Source organism: Petaurus breviceps, unplaced genomic scaffold (genome assembly GCF_028583685.1).
Source record: "Petaurus breviceps papuanus isolate PSGF00001 unplaced genomic scaffold, PetGlider_PUasm1.0 37, whole genome shotgun sequence".
NCBI lineage: Eukaryota > Metazoa > Chordata > Mammalia > Diprotodontia > Petauridae > Petaurus > Petaurus breviceps.
Genome location: NW_027186296.1, coordinates 7864325 through 7883632, shown reverse-complemented (window position 1 = coordinate 7883632; position 19308 = coordinate 7864325). Strand labels below are relative to the sequence as shown.

The 19308-nt window shown below is 46.2% G+C and overlaps 3 protein-coding genes and 1 long non-coding RNA gene across 8 annotated transcripts; 2 read left to right on the top strand and 2 right to left on the bottom strand.

Annotated features, from left to right (window-relative positions):
* Nucleotides 1–2248: 2248 nt before the first annotated feature.
* On the top strand, nucleotides 2249–6063 carry PIP4P1 (phosphatidylinositol-4,5-bisphosphate 4-phosphatase 1). The gene is made up of 7 exons (XM_069097713.1): nucleotides 2249–2503; nucleotides 2802–2992; nucleotides 3377–3483; nucleotides 3929–4034; nucleotides 4289–4341; nucleotides 4462–4552; nucleotides 5226–6063. The coding sequence occupies exons 1-7, from the start codon at nucleotides 2341–2343 to the stop codon at nucleotides 5367–5369; spliced, it is 855 nt and encodes a 284-aa protein (XP_068953814.1). The 5' UTR covers nucleotides 2249–2340; the 3' UTR covers nucleotides 5370–6063.
* A 99-nt stretch (nucleotides 6064–6162) lies between these two features.
* On the bottom strand, nucleotides 6163–8325 carry APEX1 (apurinic/apyrimidinic endodeoxyribonuclease 1). 4 transcript variants are annotated; one of them, XM_069097708.1, is made up of 5 exons: nucleotides 8225–8325; nucleotides 7765–7910; nucleotides 7351–7532; nucleotides 6939–7131; nucleotides 6163–6803 (listed from the first exon to the last, which is right to left on the bottom strand). In XM_069097708.1, exons 2-5 carry the CDS (start codon nucleotides 7829–7831, stop codon nucleotides 6286–6288), a joined length of 960 nt encoding a protein of 319 aa, XP_068953809.1. In that variant the 5' UTR covers nucleotides 7832–7910; nucleotides 8225–8325; the 3' UTR covers nucleotides 6163–6285. The 4 variants fall into 4 exon arrangements, with proteins under 4 accessions (XP_068953809.1, XP_068953810.1, XP_068953811.1 ...); XM_069097709.1 differs by having other exon boundaries at nucleotides 8134–8314; XM_069097710.1 differs by having other exon boundaries at nucleotides 7765–7907; nucleotides 8225–8310.
* A 288-nt stretch (nucleotides 8326–8613) lies between these two features.
* On the top strand, nucleotides 8614–14995 carry OSGEP (O-sialoglycoprotein endopeptidase). Of its 2 annotated transcripts, XM_069097706.1 has the most exons (11): nucleotides 8650–8989; nucleotides 10609–10728; nucleotides 10841–11016; nucleotides 12649–12744; nucleotides 12975–13024; nucleotides 13184–13262; nucleotides 13491–13556; nucleotides 13683–13773; nucleotides 14097–14172; nucleotides 14313–14411; nucleotides 14706–14995. In XM_069097706.1, the coding sequence occupies exons 1-11, from the start codon at nucleotides 8875–8877 to the stop codon at nucleotides 14743–14745; spliced, it is 1008 nt and encodes a 335-aa protein (XP_068953807.1). In that variant the 5' UTR covers nucleotides 8650–8874; the 3' UTR covers nucleotides 14746–14995. The 2 variants fall into 2 exon arrangements, with proteins under 2 accessions (XP_068953808.1, XP_068953807.1); XM_069097707.1 differs by lacking the exon at nucleotides 13491–13556 and having other exon boundaries at nucleotides 8614–8989.
* A 146-nt stretch (nucleotides 14996–15141) lies between these two features.
* On the bottom strand, nucleotides 15142–18136 carry LOC138168831 (uncharacterized). The gene is made up of 3 exons (XR_011170218.1): nucleotides 18023–18136; nucleotides 17728–17847; nucleotides 15142–15963 (listed from the first exon to the last, which is right to left on the bottom strand). It is a non-coding gene; the product is annotated as an uncharacterized lncRNA (long non-coding RNA).
* Nucleotides 18137–19308: the final 1172 nt, after the last annotated feature.

The window sequence follows — 19308 nt, the reverse complement described above, 5'->3', positions numbered from 1 at the left end:
CACATCTCATGCCATGTGGTGTGAGAGCACCATAGAATGCCATAGAATAATGGCAGGACCCAGCATGTGTGAGTATTTTGGTGTCTCTACCTGAGACTACTCATGAGCAACTAGGGCTGCTCTGGAGACCCCAAAACACCCAGGCCGGGTCCTAATTAATTCCATTCAAGTCTTCTCAGCCAAAGAAAAGTAAAATTTATTAAAAGTTTGCTTGCATTAGACACAGAGTAAGTCTGTACTAAATAATATTACAGCATTCTCACTATTCAGTATTACAGTTTAAAACTTTAATTTTGTGTTTGTCACCACTGGTCTAGCCTACAGAGATGAAGATTTGGGAAATGTATTGGATGGTATTGGATTGGGATCTTATTTCCTCATTAATTTTTTTCAAATCCATTTTAAATGAGCTTCCAATTCATCTTTGAACAGGAAACCATTTCACAAAACTGCCTCAAACTTCTTAGGTGGGTATTCAAGCCCCTCTTTAAAATGGATACCTCAGCCCAAGAGGATGTTCAGCATTTGCAATCATTACCACCACTCTCCACCAGTCCTAACTACAAGGCCTCCTCTTCCCTCTTTCCTAGGACAGGCACTGCAGGTTATGCCTAGAAACAACCCTGTAGCTGAAAGAACAAAGAATTTGGAGTCAGAAGATCAGAATTTGGGATCTCCTTTGCTAATTACTGTGTGACCTTGAGCAAGTCCTCTCACCTGGGTCTCTTTCTTCACATGAGGAATTTGAATTAGATGATATATAAAATCCCTTTCGACTCTAATCCTAAGAATGATTTCTAGCTGTTGAAACTCTGCGCTTTAAAAGTCCAGTTCAAATGCTCACTGCTCCATCAGCTCCTCCCTGATTTTAGTTCTATAGCTGAAATAGATCATAGAGTTCATCTAGTTCAACACCTTCATTTGACACATGAGAAAACTGAGGCTGAGGGAGATTACTTACTAAAGGTCACATAGTGTAAAAGGAAGGATTTGAATCCAACTCTGGTAAAGTGCATAATCAATTTACTAAGCTCTTACTAACGGCCAATCATTCTCCACGGCTCCAGCCCAAAACACAAAAAGTAAAGAAAGCAGTCCTTGCCCCTCGAATTTACAATCCAACCAGACAAACAAGGAATGATGATGATGATGCTTATATTGCCTTTTAAGATTTGCAAGGCACTTTTGCATACACAAAAAATGCAAAACGTATGGGTCACTATCAGTGGATGATCAAGAAAGATTTCAAGTTCAGAGTGTTTAATCTGAGCTTAAAAGAAAATTAAGGATTTATAAAACAGGTGAGGAGTGTGCAATGTGTGTAGGGTGAGGAGGAGGGTGGGGAGAAGGAATTAAAAGTTTAAATATCTTTTCCCTCAAACCATACAACCCAAACGATAGGAAAGATAGGAAGTCGGGAGGGTCTAGGTTAAAATTCTTCTTTGGTCGTAAATTCCTTATGTGACTTAGGTAAGTAACTCAACATGGGCGGAGCTTCAAAGATTAATTTTTACAGTGCTGGACTATCTCAGTAGAGTGTCCAAGGAAGCACACAAACACCAGTACCAACTGTCAAAAGCGTTAAGGATCTTCTGAAAAACCACAACAGCTCGAGCTAAAGGAACCCCACTTCCAACCCAGCTCGCGCTCTTTCTGGCCACGCCCTCTTGCGCTAAATTCGGGCGCTAAACCTCAACCAATGAGGCTACGAGCTTGAGACCAATGGGCAGCCCAAGGGAGAACCAGCTGCCAATGAGAGAATGACATTATGTTCAGGGAAGTGATTATCTCCGCTGGGAAGGAAGCAAAATGCAAGAGGCCTCATCACGAGGTTTTAAGGCTTCGGCCAACTAGGGAAAATCAAGAGTCACGTGTCCTGGGAGCTGAGCAAAGCGACTAATCAGAGAGCGATTTGTTGGACACGTGCCGAGGGCAGGGGCAAAACTAGACCGGCACCTCCCTCTGGCCAGGCGGTAGCGTGATGGCCAGTGGTACCAATGGCCAGATGGTTCTCTAGTCACATGAAACTTCCGCAGGGCTTTCTAGATCACGTGGTAGGGGCTGTCTGCAAACAGACACCAATGAACAGGGAGGGTGGCTGTCATGGGACGAGGGAAAAGGTCCGTCTCTACCAATGAGATCCTGGTGAACTTGCTGATTTCACCATCACGTGCGGCGGCGGGACGGAAAGGGGCGTCCACCCGGCAGGGAAGCAGGGTGGGGGCTTGAGGGCTGGGCGCGTGGGGCGCAGGCGCTTTGGGGACCCGGTGGCGGCGGCGGCGGCAGCAGCGACACCGGTGGAGGGAGCCGGGTCCCGGACCGGAGCGGGCGGCGGCGGCCATGGCGGCGGACGGAGAGCGCTCCCCGCTGCTTTCCGAGCCCAACGACAGCGGCGCCAGTGGCAACGGGCTAGTGGGGCCCGGCGGGGGCGGGGCCGGAGTCGGGGGAGGCCTGGTTCCCTCAGTGCCACCATACGGATCTGGGAAACATGCCCCGCCTCAGGGTGAGCCAGGGCCCGCTCTCAGATTTGGGCTGGGAACTGGGGACCAGAAGGGATGGGGCCAGGACCGAAGGTTCGGGGCTGTGACCCTCTGGCCGGACCTGTGGGGAAAGGAAAGGGGGTGGGGCTCGCTGTTTTAGCAAGAGGAGGAGCCTTGGGTAGAGCAGACGGGTCCTTTAGAGTGAGGGCAATGACTGTGACAGGGAGGTTTGAGGGTTACCCTGGCCAGGTAAATAGGGCAGGACAGGTGGGGTGACATGTGGATGGTCATGGGTGACCCATTCTGACTGTACTTCCGCAGCCTTCCCTCCATTCCAGGAGGGTCACCCGGCTGTGTTGCCTGGGGAGGACCCACCACCATACTCGCCCCTGACCAGTCCGGACAGTGGCAGTGCCCCTTTAATCACGTGCCGAGTCTGCAATTCTCAGATTAACGTGGAAGGCAAGATGCACCAACATGTTGTTAAGTGTGGTGACTGCAACGAAGCCACAGTGAGTTTCATTATCCAGGATTTTTTAGTAGTCTAACTGTAGACCTGAAATTTTTCCTGATTCCTGTATATAAATCTCAGGAATTACACAAGTCCAGACATCTGTCCTTCTCTCTCCCCCCGCCCTCCAGCACCATCCAGATTAAGTCCCACAATTGCTATACTTTATATCCATCTCAGGTTTCCCCTTGGTTTCTGCATTTACATCTAAGTTCACCCCTGCTTTCCATGGTCCTTTTCCATTCTCCCCAGTGTACCTTCTTTTCTTTCTAATCAGGCTCCTTACCAGCTTCCTGGATTATTGCTCTTGGGCCCTCCTCAAAAGGTATGTTTGGGAGGGATTAAATTCAGGGCTTTTGGTGCTCACCTCCCTATTATTCCTTAGCCAATCAAGAATGCTCCACCTGGGAAGAAGTATGTTCGGTGCCCCTGTAACTGTCTCCTCATCTGCAAAGTGACTTCCCAACGGATTGCCTGTCCACGGCCTACTTGGTGAGAGCAGAGAACTAGGAAAGAAGTTGTAGGAAATTTAAGAGTGAAGGAATATGTGGGCATAGAAGGAGACATGGGGAAGGGCTTGCTGGTAGAATTGCAAAATTCTGCAAGGGAAAGTTCGGAATGTCAATGATGAAGAACTCTTTGTCCAGGATGATTCTGGTTTACCTAACCAACCAGCTTCCTTGAATCTTTAAATAAAAAGTTTTGGGGAAAGATGAGATCTTCTGGGTCTAATAGGTTATATGTAAGAGTATAGATTTAGTGATCTGAAACCTAGACCTTATTTTCTCATCAAGGTGTATCAGGGATAGGAAGGCAGAGGATCTTGTGTGGAGAAGGAAGCATGCAGACACTGTCCTGGTGATCTCTTAAGAGGGAGGGGAACAGTTCTTGGGATTTGAAGGGTCCTAAAATGTCCTTCTTCCCTCTCCCAAAATAGTAAAAGAATCATCAATCTGGGTCCAGTACACCCAGGGCCTCTGAGTCCAGAACCACAGCCTGTAGGTGTCAGCGTCAACTGTGGCCATTGCAAGAATACTTTTCTGGTGAGGAAGGATGGGACAGGCTGGGAAAGGGCTAGTAGACGTTTATGAGAATGTATTCCTGTGAGTAATATGAGTGTATAGAAGGTGGTGGGGAAGGTCAGTTATTGAAATCACAACCTTTGCCCTTCTTTGTCCTTGCTCCTATTTGGTCTTTCTGTTTTTCCATGGGGATCCCTCAAAGAATTGACTTTACAGGGGTTTTTTTTATTTCTACTTCTACCATAAATTGACTCCTCATCCTGTTTTCTCTATAGTGGACAGAGTTTACAGGTCGAACCTTGGCACGTTGCCCCCACTGCAAGAAAGTGTAAGTGATTTGGAATTGATATTATAAATCTAGTTATCAGAGGGAGGAGGTGGGGGGTGGGGACTGTATAAAGATTACAAAGTCATGAAAGCCTTGCCACCTATGCTTGTCCCTTCATAGTTCATCCATTGGGCGAAGATATCCGAGGAAGAGATGCATTTGCTGTTTCCTACTTGGGCTACTATTGGCTGTTACTGCCACAGGCTTAGCAGTGAGTAACTAGCTCTTCCTCCTCTGACCTTTTACTTTTCATCTTCTTGTTTTATATTCTCCCAAGTTCACCACTAGAATCAAAGGTTTCATAAGAGTAGTTAAAAAAACAACCTGGGTTTATCTGACAAAAAAAAAATGACTGATAGGGAATTGATGCATAGTCGTCAGAATTGAATGGGAAAGGTTTTCTCTCAGAAGAGGAGAAACAAATGGCAAGTGATAGGCACAACTTTCAAATTGTAAGCTGATGTAACTTTTTTTATTGTTTTTTTGAGGGGGAGGCAGTCTGGGTTTAAGTGACTTACCCAGGGTCACACAGCTATTAAGTGTCTGAGATTGGATTTGAACTCAGGTCTTCCTGACTCCAGGGCCTGTTACTCTATCAACTGTAACATTTAGCTGCCATGTATAAATTTGTCTTAAGTGAGATGGGGAATTCTCCTTTTCCAGAGAATTTAGAGAATTACATGCCCAATGGGTAGTAACTACTTCCATAAGATAGATGAAGGTTGAATATCCCTGAAGAGTTTTGTCTCATTTCTGCTGTAATTGCCTATAGGTGGGGGTGGTAACTGAAGCTAGCTTGGATCCAGTGTTTTATCAGGTGGTGCACAAACACTGACACTGTGGCACTGATTCCTTTTTTTCTTCCTTCCATATTCCTCTCCTAGTTTGGCACATGGAAGCATGCCCGACAGTACGGAGGTATCTATGCAGCTTGGGCTTTTGTCATCCTGCTGGCTGTGCTCTGTCTGGGCCGGGCTCTCTACTGGGCTTGTATGAAGGTCAGCCACCCTGTCCAGAACTATTCTTGAGCCCCAAGATGACCCACTAACTGTGCCTGGCCCCTCTACAGCAGGGACAGTGACACTACAGAGGGGAATGGGAATGTCCCCCCGCCTTGGCTTCCATAAGTGGAGCCAGGCTGTTGCCCTCCTCTTCTATAGGGGAAAGAAATGGGAAAGATCTGGGCCCTCAAAGACAAACAAGATTGGAAGGGTGGGTGGGCCAATGCTGGCTGTCAAATCCCTTCTGAGGGCTGCCTGTGCTTGGGGTGGAGTGGGAGATAAAAGTATCCTTACCCCAAGTTCTGGAAAATGGTTATAGCTCTTTCCTTCCTCCATCCTCTCCTAAGGGGCCATTCCTGTCCCTCAGACATTCCAGGGCAGGGTAGGGGTAGGCAGCCCTGGGAGTTTTCCTCCCTTTTGCACCCCCAGGACCTTGCTGCTGCTATTGCACTTCACCAGGGGGTAACTCTAATTTGGCTGCCCTCTTGGCCTCCTCTCCCCACCCCTTTCCATGCCCTGTGGGGGTGGGGTCAGCCGCTGCTCTGTACAGTAATATGGGAACCGATGTGTACATAGCTATTTAATGTGGGGTATGTTCCCCAACCTGTGTTCCCTCTCCCCAAGTCCTTCCTCTCTCACCGGTTGTGACCGGTTTGTCTGTCTTTGGGGATCAGGGGCTCATCCTGTGCTTGTAAATAAATGAAGTTGTGATTCTACCTTATTCATTGTATCACCTTTCTTTGAGTGGAGGAGAAAAGAGATTCCAGCCCTTTCCTATGATTCCTTCCTAAGGGGATAGGACATAGAAAGACAACAAGGCTGGAACTCTACCGTTCTTTATTCTCAAATAGATATTTTAAAAGTAGTTAACAATAGCATTCTCAAAATTAAAGAAACAGTCCCAAATTTCTGGTTGCTGATGCCAGTTTAAATTGTAGAAGAATTACAATGCCAGCAAGAGGGTGATAGGACAGTGATCACTACCTAAAGCTTTGGACCGGATCTTACTGTCACAGAGAGCAGGGAGCAAGGACTGGGACAACAAGAAATAGTCAAGCCGCCAGCCAACATTCTTGGCTCGGGCATTCATCATGTAAGTCCAAAAAGTATAAGCATAAGCTGCCTCTGGATAGAGATGACGGAAACTGTCAGTCAGTGGCACTGCCTGGAGCAGCTCCCCGAAACCTTGGCGTTCCTGTGGGGTAAACCCAGCATTTTTCTTGTTCCCTTTGGGATTTCGTAAGTCAATCTCTTCATGGGCCACGTTGAGGTCCCCACAGAGCACAAGGGGCTTTTTGGCACTTAGCCCCTTCAAAAACTTGCGAAATGATTCATCCCATTTTTGTCGATATTCCAGCCGAACCAGACCCCGTCCCGCATTAGGCACATATGCTGTTACCAGCACAAACGCCTCAAACTCAGCCACTATTACCCGGCCCTCCTGATCATGCTCTTCTTCACCTATGGATTGGATACAACAAACCCAGATAGAGATCAAGCATTAGAAAATGGAGATGAGGTTGGAGAATGTTTCAAACACTTCCAGTCTTAAGATTAAGGAGCAGCAGGGGCTAGGGGCAGCAAGCTATGTCTCACCAATGCCAAAGGTGACGTTGAGTGGACACTGTCGGGAAAGGAGACCAACACCACTGTATCCTTCTTTATCAGTGGGTGAGGACCAGTACTGGTAGGTAAGTCCGGGCAGGTCCTGAAGCTCAGGTGGCAACTTGCTCTCTGAACACTTGGTTTCTTGGAGGCAAAGGATGTCAGGAGCTTCTTCCTTTACCCACTGTCCACATAGAAAGGAAGGCAGGTTACAAGGACTTGCTCATCCCAAACCATCACCCTCTGCCTCCTCCCCAACTCATCTCATCCTAAAGCCTAAATTCCCAAAAGGAGATACTGACATTTTAAAGGGGAAAATCTTTAAAGCAGACAAATAGGACTGGACTCCCAAAAGCAAGTCAATAATTTTGAGTCATTTTACCTTCCTGAGAGCCATACTCACATCCAGACCCTTTTTCTTGATCCAGGCCCGGAGCCCATCCACATTCCAGGAGCATATCTTGAGTGTAGAAGGTTTCCCACTAGGTGAGGTTTGCTGGTCTGGGGGGTCCTCATAAGTGGCAGATCCTTCCCCTGCTGCCTCCTTCTCCTTTGCACCCTTCTTAGTCTTCTTAGGCTCAGGCTCTGTGCAAAGTTTTATTGGAAAAGGGAAGGGCAGATTTCTCAAGGGTGATAGCAACTATTTCTACTTCAGGTGGCCCATGATAACCAGCTGATTAAGAAGTTCACCCAATGGAAACCTACTCTGCCACCTTTTCCCATTTATGGAGATCTTCATAAACCCTTGTAATCTGTAGTTTTGTCTCCCATCACCTGGGCCTCTGATTCCAGGGAAGGTTAAACAAATCAAGGTTACCTTTAGTCTCTGGCTCCTCCTCACTGATCCCATCCTTCACAGATTCCTTCTTCCCCCGCTTTGGCATTCTTCTTGCCCAGAACAACGCCCCGCGGCCCAAGCCCCCTAGAGCCCGATGCAGCAGAATCTTGTGCCTGCGGATACTTCTGTGGACACAGCGAATGGAGAAGGGATAAGGGCAGTGATGCTGACGTTTGGTGATGGGAGGAAGCGGGGTGGGGCCATTCCCTTTGGACTCTCCAGATAAGCCTTGGAAATCCCTTCCTCCCCTCCGGTCTCCCTTCCTCCTTCCCAAAACATCCCAGGATTCTCAGCCCCTGTTATTCCCTGGATCCTCAGGCCCCAACCTATCTACTTCATACTGAAAACCTTTTGGGACAGCCTCCTCGGCCCGGAGGACACTTCTCGCCCGCTGCTGCTCTGAGTACCACCTAAAGCCAGAAGCGCCGGAGGAGCCTACCCCGAAACCGACTCTGCTTAGACGATAGAAGCTCCTTCCTACCCCGGACACAAAGAGCAGAAACCGCGATTCCCCCACGTGGGTTAGTTGGCCCTGGTCACATGGTCTTGGATCGCGGGCTTCCGAGTAGAGGAAATGGCAGGGATTGGCTGCAACGAAAAGCGGTGAGCCCGCCCCTCCATGTAACTCAAATACGTGTCTACGGGAGGTCTTCTCCTTCGGGGCTGTCTATCCTTATGCCATACATTAGACTCCACGCTTCAAGCAGCAACTAAGGCCGTTGAATAAAAGAGAAGGGCCAGCAGAGTCCGGGGTTACCTAGAGGAGACTCATTGGCTTGGTGATGGGACGGAGAGGAAAAGAGGCTAAATCACCCTCCCCGGCAGCAGCTAGGGCAGACCCGACTTGGCACAGGTCGCAGGTGGAGGGGTAGAGGGGGGCCTTTGGTCCCGTCGCCATAGCGACGGGGGCGGGGGCAAAGGAACTCTGCCGTTAGTGGCTGGGGCAGCCGGCGCCGACCTCTCTTGTCGTGTTCCTGCCGTATTCCCGCCGCGATCTGTGACCTCTTCTGGCTGTGACTGCGTCGGCGAGGGTGGTGTAAAGGGAGAGCTCCATGGACCCCCGGGATCTCTGATCCCACAGCCCCAACCATGCCCACGGTTCTTGGTTTCGAGGGTAGCGCCAACAAGATCGGCGTGGGCATCGTGAGAGATGGAGCAGTGCTGGCTAACCCTCGGCGGACCTACCTCACCCCTCCGGGCACCGGTCAGTGAGTCGGGAGTTGGGGTGGGGGGCGGAAGCTTTGCCATCCCTGCCTTCTCTCAGGCCCTGCAGAACCTGGAAAGTAGCAGCAGTAAATAGGCCTCACAGGTGATAACAGGTATACTCGTGTTTGTTGTGACAGCTTCCCTGGGAGGTGGGGAGCGCAGCCATGAGCGACCCCATTTTACAGAAAAATACGTTGAGGTACAGAGAGGTGAGATAATTTGTCCTTATAACAATCGCAGTAATATCTCTTTAAAAGAGCAAAATATTTCACATCTCCTTTCTCCCTTGAATCCTTCCAGAAGTCCAAGATGTGGGTAATTGTAATCAGGGTTATTGTTTCCAGTTTATAGATGTGGCAGCTGAAGCTCAGAGGGGGTTGAGTGACTTACTTGTGATCCCAGAGAGATTAGAGCCCAGGTATAGCACGTTGAGGTATAACACCTCAGGCTGAAGGCACCTGGATTTGGAGGCAGAGAACAGGGGCTCCTTCATGATCATGGGTGGGACACAACCCCTGTGGGCCCCAGCTTCCTCAGTTTTAGCAAGAAGAGGTTGGACTGCATGGCTTCCATCTAAATCTGTGATAGTGAACTAACTATTGTCAGTGCTAGAACTCAAATGCAGGTCTTTCTGACTTCTAATGTTCTTTTTACTGTAGCTAGAGCCAGAGTGTCACTCAGAGTAGTAGTTTTTAACTTTTAGTTTCCTGAATGGTGAATTTCTGGGAAATTTTTCTAAGAGGAGGTATATGACATTGATGGAATCCTAATAAAACTGCCCTCAGCCCTAATATTCTAACTTCCTTATAGGCCCCACTGAACAGCAGAGCCACTGCCCCTACCTAGCCACCTACCCCCTCACTCAATAGCCCAATTTCTTCATATATGCCTCACTGTTTACTAGAATAACAGGTGTGCCCATGAACTCATATTTTTCTCAGAGAAACAGCAGACGTGTCCATGTGATGTGATCTGAACCACCGCATCTAGCTAGCCACTGCCCCCAGACCCATTCCTCATATTTCCCACAGAAACAGCAAATGTGTCCATGTACTCAACTATAGATACATCCATCAAGTCTCAGACAATAGTCAGCCAATCAAAAAGCAGCACCACCAGGCTGCACAGGCTGGATATGGTCCCCCGAAACAATAGAAAGGACTTTTCCTAAGTAGGCACCTGATCAGTAATAGTAAAGAACTGAGTGGACCTAAGATGTAAAGAGGCTTATTATAATATCATTATCATACATACATACCCCCCAAACAGGTATTATATATTTTGTATCCGTTGTGGGTAATCACATGCATAGTTCCACTGTGGCTGAGACCCCTCCAAACACTTCCTGCCTTTTTAATATTCATAATTTCTGTTATGTCATTGCATCTTTACATTATAAAAATCCATCTTGCTTTCTCTGAGGTGGCTGGTTTCTCTTGAAATTTAAGCCTGCTTCATGAGAAGTGTCAATCTTAATAAATGCCTATACTTGGATTAGAGGTGGTCTGACTCTGAATTCTTTGAGACAGTTCCTCCACAACACATCAGTTTTTATTGTCCCTGGGTGGGCAGAGTCTGAACTGCAACATCTGACCTTCATATCCAAACCTCTACCAGGGTTCCTTCCAGGAGACACGGCCAGGCACCATCGAGCTTGTGTGCTGGACCTGCTGCATGAAGCACTGACTGAAGCTGGACTCAACCCTAAAGACATTGATTGTGTCGCCTTTACCAAAGGTATGGGTGAAAAATTGGCCTTCAGATTGGAAATGGGCTGAGACTTATCTAGCTCTATCCTCTTGGGCTCCCCTCTTGTAGATTGCTAATTCCTCTTTCTCCTTCACTCCAGGCCCTGGAATGGGTGCTCCACTAGTCTCAGTGGCTGTTGTTGCCCGAACTGTGGCACAGTTGTGGAATAAGCCATTGGTGGCTGTGAATCATTGTGTGGGCCACATTGAGATGGGTCGCCTCATCACTGGAGCCACTAGTCCAACTGTACTCTACGTCAGCGGTGGAAATACTCAGGTACTGGAGAAACACCACTTACCCTTCCTTCTAAGACTCAAAGCACTTTCATTTCAAAATGAGCAGCAGGAGCAGAGTTGTACAAAACCATGATGTATCATACTGCTATGAAGGTCACATCAGCAATCTTTTTAATATACAGTCGAATGTTAAAAAAAGTTCTAGGAAGTTCTGTTTTAAATGATCAACAGAATAATTTACTTGCCACCCAAGTAAATTACAAAGTTTAGAAGTTTTTCATCTAGAAAGATGAAGGCTGAAAAAGATTATGATCAAAGTCTGAAGGATTTGGATAAGGGAAGCATGAGTTTCTTTACCAAATCCCAGAAAACTAGAGCTAAGGACATTCATCAAAGCTAAAGATATTCATCAGAGCAGGATAGCATCAGTACTATTGTGAAAATTGGACCTGATAGTTTTTCTTCTATTTTACCATCCTTTGTTGTAGCTTCCTGAAGGTGGCTAGTGAACAAGCATTGATTCACAATTAATAGGAACTTACTGTTTATGAGTTACTATCCTATGTATTTATCAAAATGTGCAGAGTTTAGATATATCATTATCTTTGCCCTTATGGATCTTATAGTCTAATGCAATGGTTCTTAACTTAGGATTCTTGATTTTTTTTATATTTTGATAATTGTATTTCATCATTATTTATTTATTTAATAATCCTAAGTATTTAATTTTATGTATTTAAAAGCATTATTGTGGAAAAGGGTCTATTGGATTCACTAGACTGCCAAAGAGGTCTGTGACACCACAAAGGTTAAGAAAGCCCTGGTGTAATGGGACTTAAATACAAATACAATTACAATATGCATAATTGCAAAACATAGTTATACATAGTCTGAGAGGGAATCAGGTCCCAGACTGAGGTTGAAGGAGTGATAGGTGGGGTCTTACTGTGGCTGAATAGATTTTCCCTTTCTATACCTTATTCCTTGCCACTAGCCCTCTGCTGTGGACTGGTACTGAGAGGAAGAGAAAAATCTGGAACCAAGATTTGGGGTGGAAACAGCAGGTACTACTGTCCATGAGTGGGGCAGAGCTTGTAGCTTCAATGGAAGGAGTTCAGGGGGAAGGGACATTCCTCATCCATACCTCAATGGGATAACTATTCATTTGTAAGGGTTCTTTATTGACTATCAGGTATTCATAAGTAGGAAGACTATCTACTGATTGGGTTAAAAAATGAGTGTGAATCAGTGAAATATTCCCTAGTGTGTAGATTTCTCTGCTCTGTTCATGGCATTTACTTAAACTACCCCTGGCCTTTTGAATGGCTTCTGCAGGACCCTTCCTACTTTCATATAGGATAGCCTTTTTACAGTTCAGACTGACAGGACCATGTCCTCAAAAGATACATGCCCAAAGAATGTATAGGAATTTCACAGGCTAGATAAATATCAATGAACTGGATATCTGTTTTTAGCTCTCTTATGGCCTAGCTAAGATTACTTTTGGCTTCCCTAGGCTATTTCCTATAGAAGAAATACAGAGAATAATTCATTCAAAAACTAGAGAAGCTATCTCTTCCCTGTTTTTTCTTAGAAGTTTTAGTTACTGTATTGATTGATTGTAATGTCCTCCCCAGACTCAGGGTTTCATGGACACCCCTACCTCCTTTAGGTGATTTCATATTCAGAGCATCGCTACCGAATCTTTGGGGAAACCATCGACATTGCTGTTGGTAATTGTCTGGATCGATTTGCCCGAGTTCTGAAGGTGAGAGAAAGAGACTTGAATGCTTAAGGGAAACATAACATGTAATAGTACCCACTAGGCTTCCGTGGGGATTGAAGGGAGGACATAGGGTTCTAAGTTGTCAAACTGACTTAAAGAGTAGGAAGATTACAATAGTGAAATATTGAACAATCTAGGCCTGCCCTTTGTTTCCTCTACATATAGCTTAACCCCCTCCTACCTCACTGCTTTCCTGTTTCCTCCCCTACCAGATCTCCAATGATCCCAGCCCTGGCTACAACATTGAGCAGATGGCAAAGCGGTGAGGGGGGTATGGGGTGGGAAGAATATTAAGGGATTTGGGGGAGGCCAGAAAAGGGAGACTGGCAAGACTTCAGGGCCTTCCTTACATACATGAATGTGCTTGGGCAGAGGGAGAAGGCAATCCTTGGTCTGATGCCTTATGTACTCTTGAATACAGAGGCCAAAAGCTAGTGGAGTTACCATACACTGTGAAGGGGATGGATGTCTCATTCTCAGGAATCCTGTCTTATGTTGAGGTGAGTATGAGGTATGAGGATCTGGCTCACTCCTCCAATAAATATACCAGGCCACCACGGGGAGGACATGGTGGAGTATGGATCCCAGAAATATAAGCTTCTAACCTCATCCTAAAGACAGCCTGAGTTTTAAGAAAATAGTTATTGATTGTCTTGGCTCAGACCATAGACTAATTTATACTCTCATTACATACCACATGCTGCCTTTAGATTTGTCTCCTTTCCTAGGAAGCAGCTCATCGAATGCTGGCTGCAAATGAATGTACCCCTGAAGATCTTTGTTTCTCTCTCCAGGTACTAAAGGCGAAGGGGCTGTGATAGAATATTGAGGCTCAGAAAGCCTTGTGAGTAGGGTGGGATTGAGCTGGAATGATTCTGACATGTTGCATCCTTTTGTTTGCCTCCCTGATCCCAATCCAGGAAACAGTGTTTGCAATGCTGGTGGAAATCACAGAGCGGGCCATGGCACACTGTGGTTCGCAAGAAGTCCTCATTGTGGGAGGTGTGGGATGTACGTATTGTTGTGCGTCTCACATATAGATGTATAGACACACACACACATATATACACACAAACATGCATCCATCCATATATATTTTCTTCATGTTCCAATATATTCGAACAAGAATTTCAGAGCTGTTTTAGTCTGGTGGGAGGGTGGGTGGGAAGTATATTAGTGGTCCACTCTTTAGCTTACCTCCCAAACTCCCCACTCTACCCACATTCTCTGAATTGGCCCTATTAGAAGGATGTAGCTGGGAGTTGTTGATTGATCAGTGACTTAAGTTAAAGAAACAAGTGAAATGAAACTAACCTGACTTCCATCACTAACAGGTAATATGAGGCTACAGGAGATGATGGGGACAATGTGTGAAGAACGTGGTGCCCAGCTCTTTGCCACTGATGAAAGGTGAGAGTGCTTCCTACTTTTTCTCTCCTGGCTACTTCCTCTCTTCTCCAAGAGTCATTTATTCTAGCCAGTGGATGGTAGGACTGAGATCTCCTTCCCCGATTCCCATGGGCTCATGTATTTCCCCTCTTTACCCACAGATTTTGCATTGACAATGGAGCTATGATTGCTCAGGCTGGCTGGGAGATGTTCCAGTCTGGACATAGAACAGCACTCAGTGATTCTGGGGTCACTCAGAGGTGAGATATTCCTCCTCTTCCTCATCTCTTCTAGCATACAGACATTTTGGAGAGGGTTCCATATACTTTGAAGAGCAGAGAAAGGGGCTAGTATTTGTATACATTGTCAGATATGGGTTTCTTTACAGGATGTTTTTACCTAATTCTTTGTTACAAAAGGAGGTTTGGTTTGAGGTGGTAGTTGGGAAATGATCAAAAAAGGGGTGGTGTTGTCAGAATTCAGTGTCTGGGGAAGAAAGGGGAAGGTGCTGAAGAGAATGACTCAGTTAATGTCACCATTCTTTCATTCCATAGGTACCGTACTGATGAAGTAGAAGTGACTTGGAGGAACTGACCTAGTGAGGAGAGGGCCACACAGAGTCTACACCAAGGAAAACCTGAATATGTGGAACTTTCCTATTTTCTGGTCACATAGTGGGCTTCAGAATAGGTTCCCTACTCCTTCTTCTGGAGAGCTGAGCTTCATAACATGGATTTCTCAGAAGCCATGTGAATTGGCCTTGTGCCAGGGACATAGAGCTACACTAAACAAATGCTTGTTGATCTGACAAGCTGACGAAATAAAAGTGTTATTGACTAGAAAAGGTGATAACCAACTTCTTCAGAATGAGAAAGGAAATTAATTGAAAATATAGAAAAAGGTTGTTTAGCATCAGAAATTTTTGATTTCAGAAATCTTTTGCCATTTGGGATCTTATTAGACCCACATAACAATAAGGTCAGCCTCTTGCGAGTATTGCTTCAGTAATTCATGGAGATGCATCTGACATTTAGACTGTAGGGATGGGAGGGGCAAATGAGTCGGAGATGAGCTACTCCTTGTGGAAAATTGATCATCCTGGTTAACCCCAGAGACCTACATACCTTCCTTTGATTAGCCTGCAACTCTTGCTAAGAGATGCTCCCTAGAGGGGCAGAAGTGATAGGGGAGACTGATTCCAGCTTTCCCTCTAATGGTGACTCCTGTAGCCAGTGTGAGGCCAGCAGATCTTCAGAAGCCTTTCTACTGCAGGCATGAGAAAAAAGCTCAGGCCTAGCCCAAAGCAAAGGTAGTCTTGGCCATGCCACAGAATTCCCAGGTTCAAGGACCATGGAGCATCTGTGTTTTCTTGGTTCTCTGCAGTATTTCACCTTATTTTGTACCTTTCCCACTTTGGTTAACTCAGCCCTAGCCATTCCAGTGAATACTAGAGTTACTCCATTTTCCCCTGGTTAATCCCTAGTGCTATAGTTATTTAAAAAAAAACAAAACCTATTTTATCATCCTCTCACCCTATGTCTTCCTACTCAGCATCTCTGGTTAAGCTGTGAGTCATTTGATCATGGCACCTTAAACCTCTATGCTGTGTGAGAGAAAGTAAGACAAGAAAGAAAAAAGTAGAGTAGTTGGGGGTGGTCCTGGCCTTTTCTCCTTTGGTTTTCCTGTGAGTTCAGGAAGCACTTCCACCTCCTGGAAACCTAGATGGAATTGTCCGAGGGTTGCCTACAAAAACTCCAACAGCATCTTGCCCAATTTCTCCAGCAAGTCAACAGGGAATCAGTACTGTCAACCCTGTAAAGCAAGAGAGAAGGATAAGTGGACAGCCTCTCTCCATGTCACATCCTCCCAGTATTACAGAACAGAAATGGGGAAGGTTGGATAAGAGAGAAAATGTGATGGGCTCTGAGATAGAGGATGAATGGGGCCATAAGAGGGGAGACTGGCATGGGAAAGCCTGAGATGAGACTCACGTCAGTTTCTCCTTTGGGATTCAGGGAAGCCACTGGGTCTACTTGTCTGAATTTTAAGGGGTAGGCTCATACATTGTAAAGCTGTTAATTCTGTATTCCCCTTTGACTACCTTATCTCTTTCTCAGAATTATCTCCCACCTGAAAGAAGTGGAAATATGGGGATTTTAGGATCCCTACCTCCATCATCACTCAGGCAGTATACATCTACTGTCTGCTGGCCCTGCTTGGGCTGGAACAGGGTTTGGTGGTGCTGCCTAAGAGGGGGCAGATGAGGAGAAACTAAGATTATCCTTTGTCCCCAGCTGGTCAGTTGCCCCCAACCCAGTCCCATAGATTTTCCATTCTTCCTAAGGGAATTGTCTGTTTCTGGGGAAAGTATCCTTAAGTTTTCCATCCTGGTGGATTACACACAGTAATCCCTTTTTTTCCCTTCTGTGACTCCAGCATCCCATTTTTGTGTAGTTGCCCTTTTGGTTCAGCAGTCCCCACCCCTTTTTCCAAGGCATCCATTCCTTTGGAGTCCAAAAACTGGATTCACTGGTGGAAGGACAGATGGGAGAGAGCAGAAGTCATGATGTTACCTCCATAAACTCCTTTTTCTTCCTGATCCCCATCCCTACGCAGGCCCCTGTACCTTCTGAATAGCCAAGTGCCCTAAAATGAAAGAGTCCTGTGTACTGTTTGGGTGACTTCCAAGTGTGAGTTGGAAAGTTATGAATGTGTGGACAGTAGGATTTGGAAGGACCTTAAGACAAGTCAGAGACTTTGCTCCTCCTGACCATACCAAGCCTTAAACTTACCCGAAACTGCCCAGTCACTTGACCCAAATCTCTCCCACTTCTCCAACAAGTACACTTAAATTTTCCTCCCTTCCCTTAAAACCAGTCTCTAGACAGACAGGAGATGTGGAACTATCACTTCTCTTTGAATCCTTTAATTCCTTTCCATCCTGAGTCCTGCTCATTGTGCTGATTGGAATATACTCTTTTTATTCCATATCTAATCTCTTCATTACTAATCTATGATGTTCCAATCCCTTGTCCTCCCCAATGTCCTTAATTTACCATGGGTCCAGTGATGGGGGCAGGGTAGGGATGGGAGAATGGGGAGGGGAGGGGGAGTATTGTGACACTCAACCTCCTTGGTAGGTGCAGAAGGCAGACTCCATAGTTGTAATTAAAGGCATCACTTATGAGGAAGGAGAAGAGACAATTACTGAGGGAATAAGAGTTGAGGGAAGCATCCCTCCCTGGGGTCACCTTCAGTTCATTGTCTTGGAGGATCACCATAATGTCCTCTACTGCCTCCTGTCCCCAAGCCCTATCTCCCCACCATACTGAATGTAGGGTGTGCAGTTGGGACCCCTTACCCCCACACATACTGTATGATGCCCACAAAGTCCTCTGTAGCAAGTGTGAGCACCTCTTGACAATAATGCTTATGTCCCAAGACTAGCAGACTTTCAGTCAGCCCAGACCTGAGACCTGGGAGAAGAAGTGATAAAAAGATGAATGAAGGAATGTAAGAGGCAGCATAGTGAAGATGAGATAATGGTATATGAGAGTGCTGGTCCTTAGCACTCACCTGCATGAGACTCCATGACCCAGCTCAAAGCTCCAGCGCAGACCTGGCTATGTAAAAGGAATAAATCTGTATATTCAGCCACTTCCCAAGGTCCTCTGAATCCTGAATGCCTCGGGTCTCCTAAGGGGCCAGCAGAAGTTGGGGGTTAGGAAGTTTCTTGATTCAAATCTATCCCTAAGCTCAGATGACAAACATTTTTCTAATTTTACCTAGAAATAAAGTTGTTCTACCCAGTACTTTTTATGCAGTACTTCTAATCTCTATTTCTTTTTCTACATCCCATGTCTCCACTTACCAAGGCTACATTCCCACAGATTGTAAGACTGATGTTCTTAGTAAAGGCGCCCACAAAATCCACTAGTCCTGGTCGTTGACTGGGTGGTCCAGTGAGCACCTGACAGAGGCCTGGGAAGAGGAAGGCAAAAATGGCATTAAAGTAACTAATAAGATATTTGTCCCCTCCATAGTTAACGTTAGAAAGAAACCTACTGTCTCTTCCCTACTATAACAAGTTGGAATGGGACTTGAAGTCCCGGTGTCCTCTATCTTCCCTCTCCCATCCCCCATTCCCTCACTGTTACTAAATGGTCATGGGTTACTCCTACCGGAGTCTCTCCCTGACAATTCCTCACCTATCTCCCTCCCCTTTCATCTCCCACAGGTTCTCTGCAATTTATTATCCCTGCCTGGTCAAGGGGTATCTCACCAAAAGTTCTTGACATGATCCTATATATTGGTCAGGCTCACTGTGTAGGTCAGAGCCATGTGATAGATGCCAGCCTGGACTGAGGAACCCCAATTCACATCTGTGAATATGGGACAAATGATCAGAGAGCTAACCGATGTAGGATGAAGTGGGGGAACTGGAATAGAGAATAGGGAAGAGAGGAAGACAGCAAGGTCACAGAGGTAGTCGGGTGTGGGACTTGAATGCTGCCTGTCTCTAGCCCAGGGGTTGGCGAAACAATGACCACAGGCCTAATACCTGCCTGTTTTTGTCAAGCCAGGCCCTTGAGCTGAGAATGGTTTTTACATTTTGTATAATATAAAAACTGTTCTTAGCTCAAATGCTGCATAAAAACAGGCATCTGGCTAGATTTGGCCCTCCTACCTTAGTTTGCCCACTCCTGCTTTAGCCTATTCCCACCATTCCCCCTGCAGAGACACACACACACACACACACACACAGTCTCCTGCAGTGGGAATAGTCCTCTGCTCTTCTCACTTCTTGCTTGATGCCCTATCCCACTTCTACCTTTCCACTCTCCACACCCTTCCTTACCAGGCTTCCTGCGGAAGCTGTAAAGTAGCAGAAGAATGAGTAATATGGTTATCCATGCCGCTCATCAGGTAAGGAGAAACAATGATGAGCAGACAAAGCAGGGGATCCAACAGGGATAACCAGGGACTATCCCATCAGAATGAAGGATGCCAACCTAAGCCAGAGGGGAGTCTATAAACAATTCCTCACCTTTAATCTGCAACCATTACTTAGACTTCAAGTTTCTATTCCAACCCCCTGGGTCCCAGTTTTGTTCCCAGCAGCCTTCTTCCAATTTCTGCCTCCCAAATCCTCTCTCC

Coding starts and splice junctions, on each gene's coding strand:
- PIP4P1 (XM_069097713.1), top strand. CDS start 2,341: ATGGCGGCGGACGGAGAGCGCTCCCCGCTGCTTTCCGAGCCCAACGAC. Junction 2,993..3,376: donor GTGACTGCAACGAAGCCACA/GTGAGTTTCATT, acceptor ATTATTCCTTAG/CCAATCAAGAATGCTCCACC. Junction 3,484..3,928: donor GCCTGTCCACGGCCTACTTG/GTGAGAGCAGAG, acceptor CTCCCAAAATAG/TAAAAGAATCATCAATCTGG.
- APEX1 (XM_069097708.1), bottom strand. CDS start 7,831: ATGCCAAAGCGGGGGAAGAAGGAATCTGTGAAGGATGGGATCAGTGAG. Junction 7,533..7,764: donor GGAGGAGCCAGAGACTAAAG/GTAACCTTGATT, acceptor AACTTTGCACAG/AGCCTGAGCCTAAGAAGACT. Junction 7,132..7,350: donor TCAAGAAAAAGGGTCTGGAT/GTGAGTATGGCT, acceptor CTATGTGGACAG/TGGGTAAAGGAAGAAGCTCC.
- OSGEP (XM_069097706.1), top strand. CDS start 8,875: ATGCCCACGGTTCTTGGTTTCGAGGGTAGCGCCAACAAGATCGGCGTG. Junction 13,263..13,490: donor GAATCCTGTCTTATGTTGAG/GTGAGTATGAGG, acceptor CTCCTTTCCTAG/GAAGCAGCTCATCGAATGCT. Junction 14,173..14,312: donor CTCTTTGCCACTGATGAAAG/GTGAGAGTGCTT, acceptor CTTTACCCACAG/ATTTTGCATTGACAATGGAG.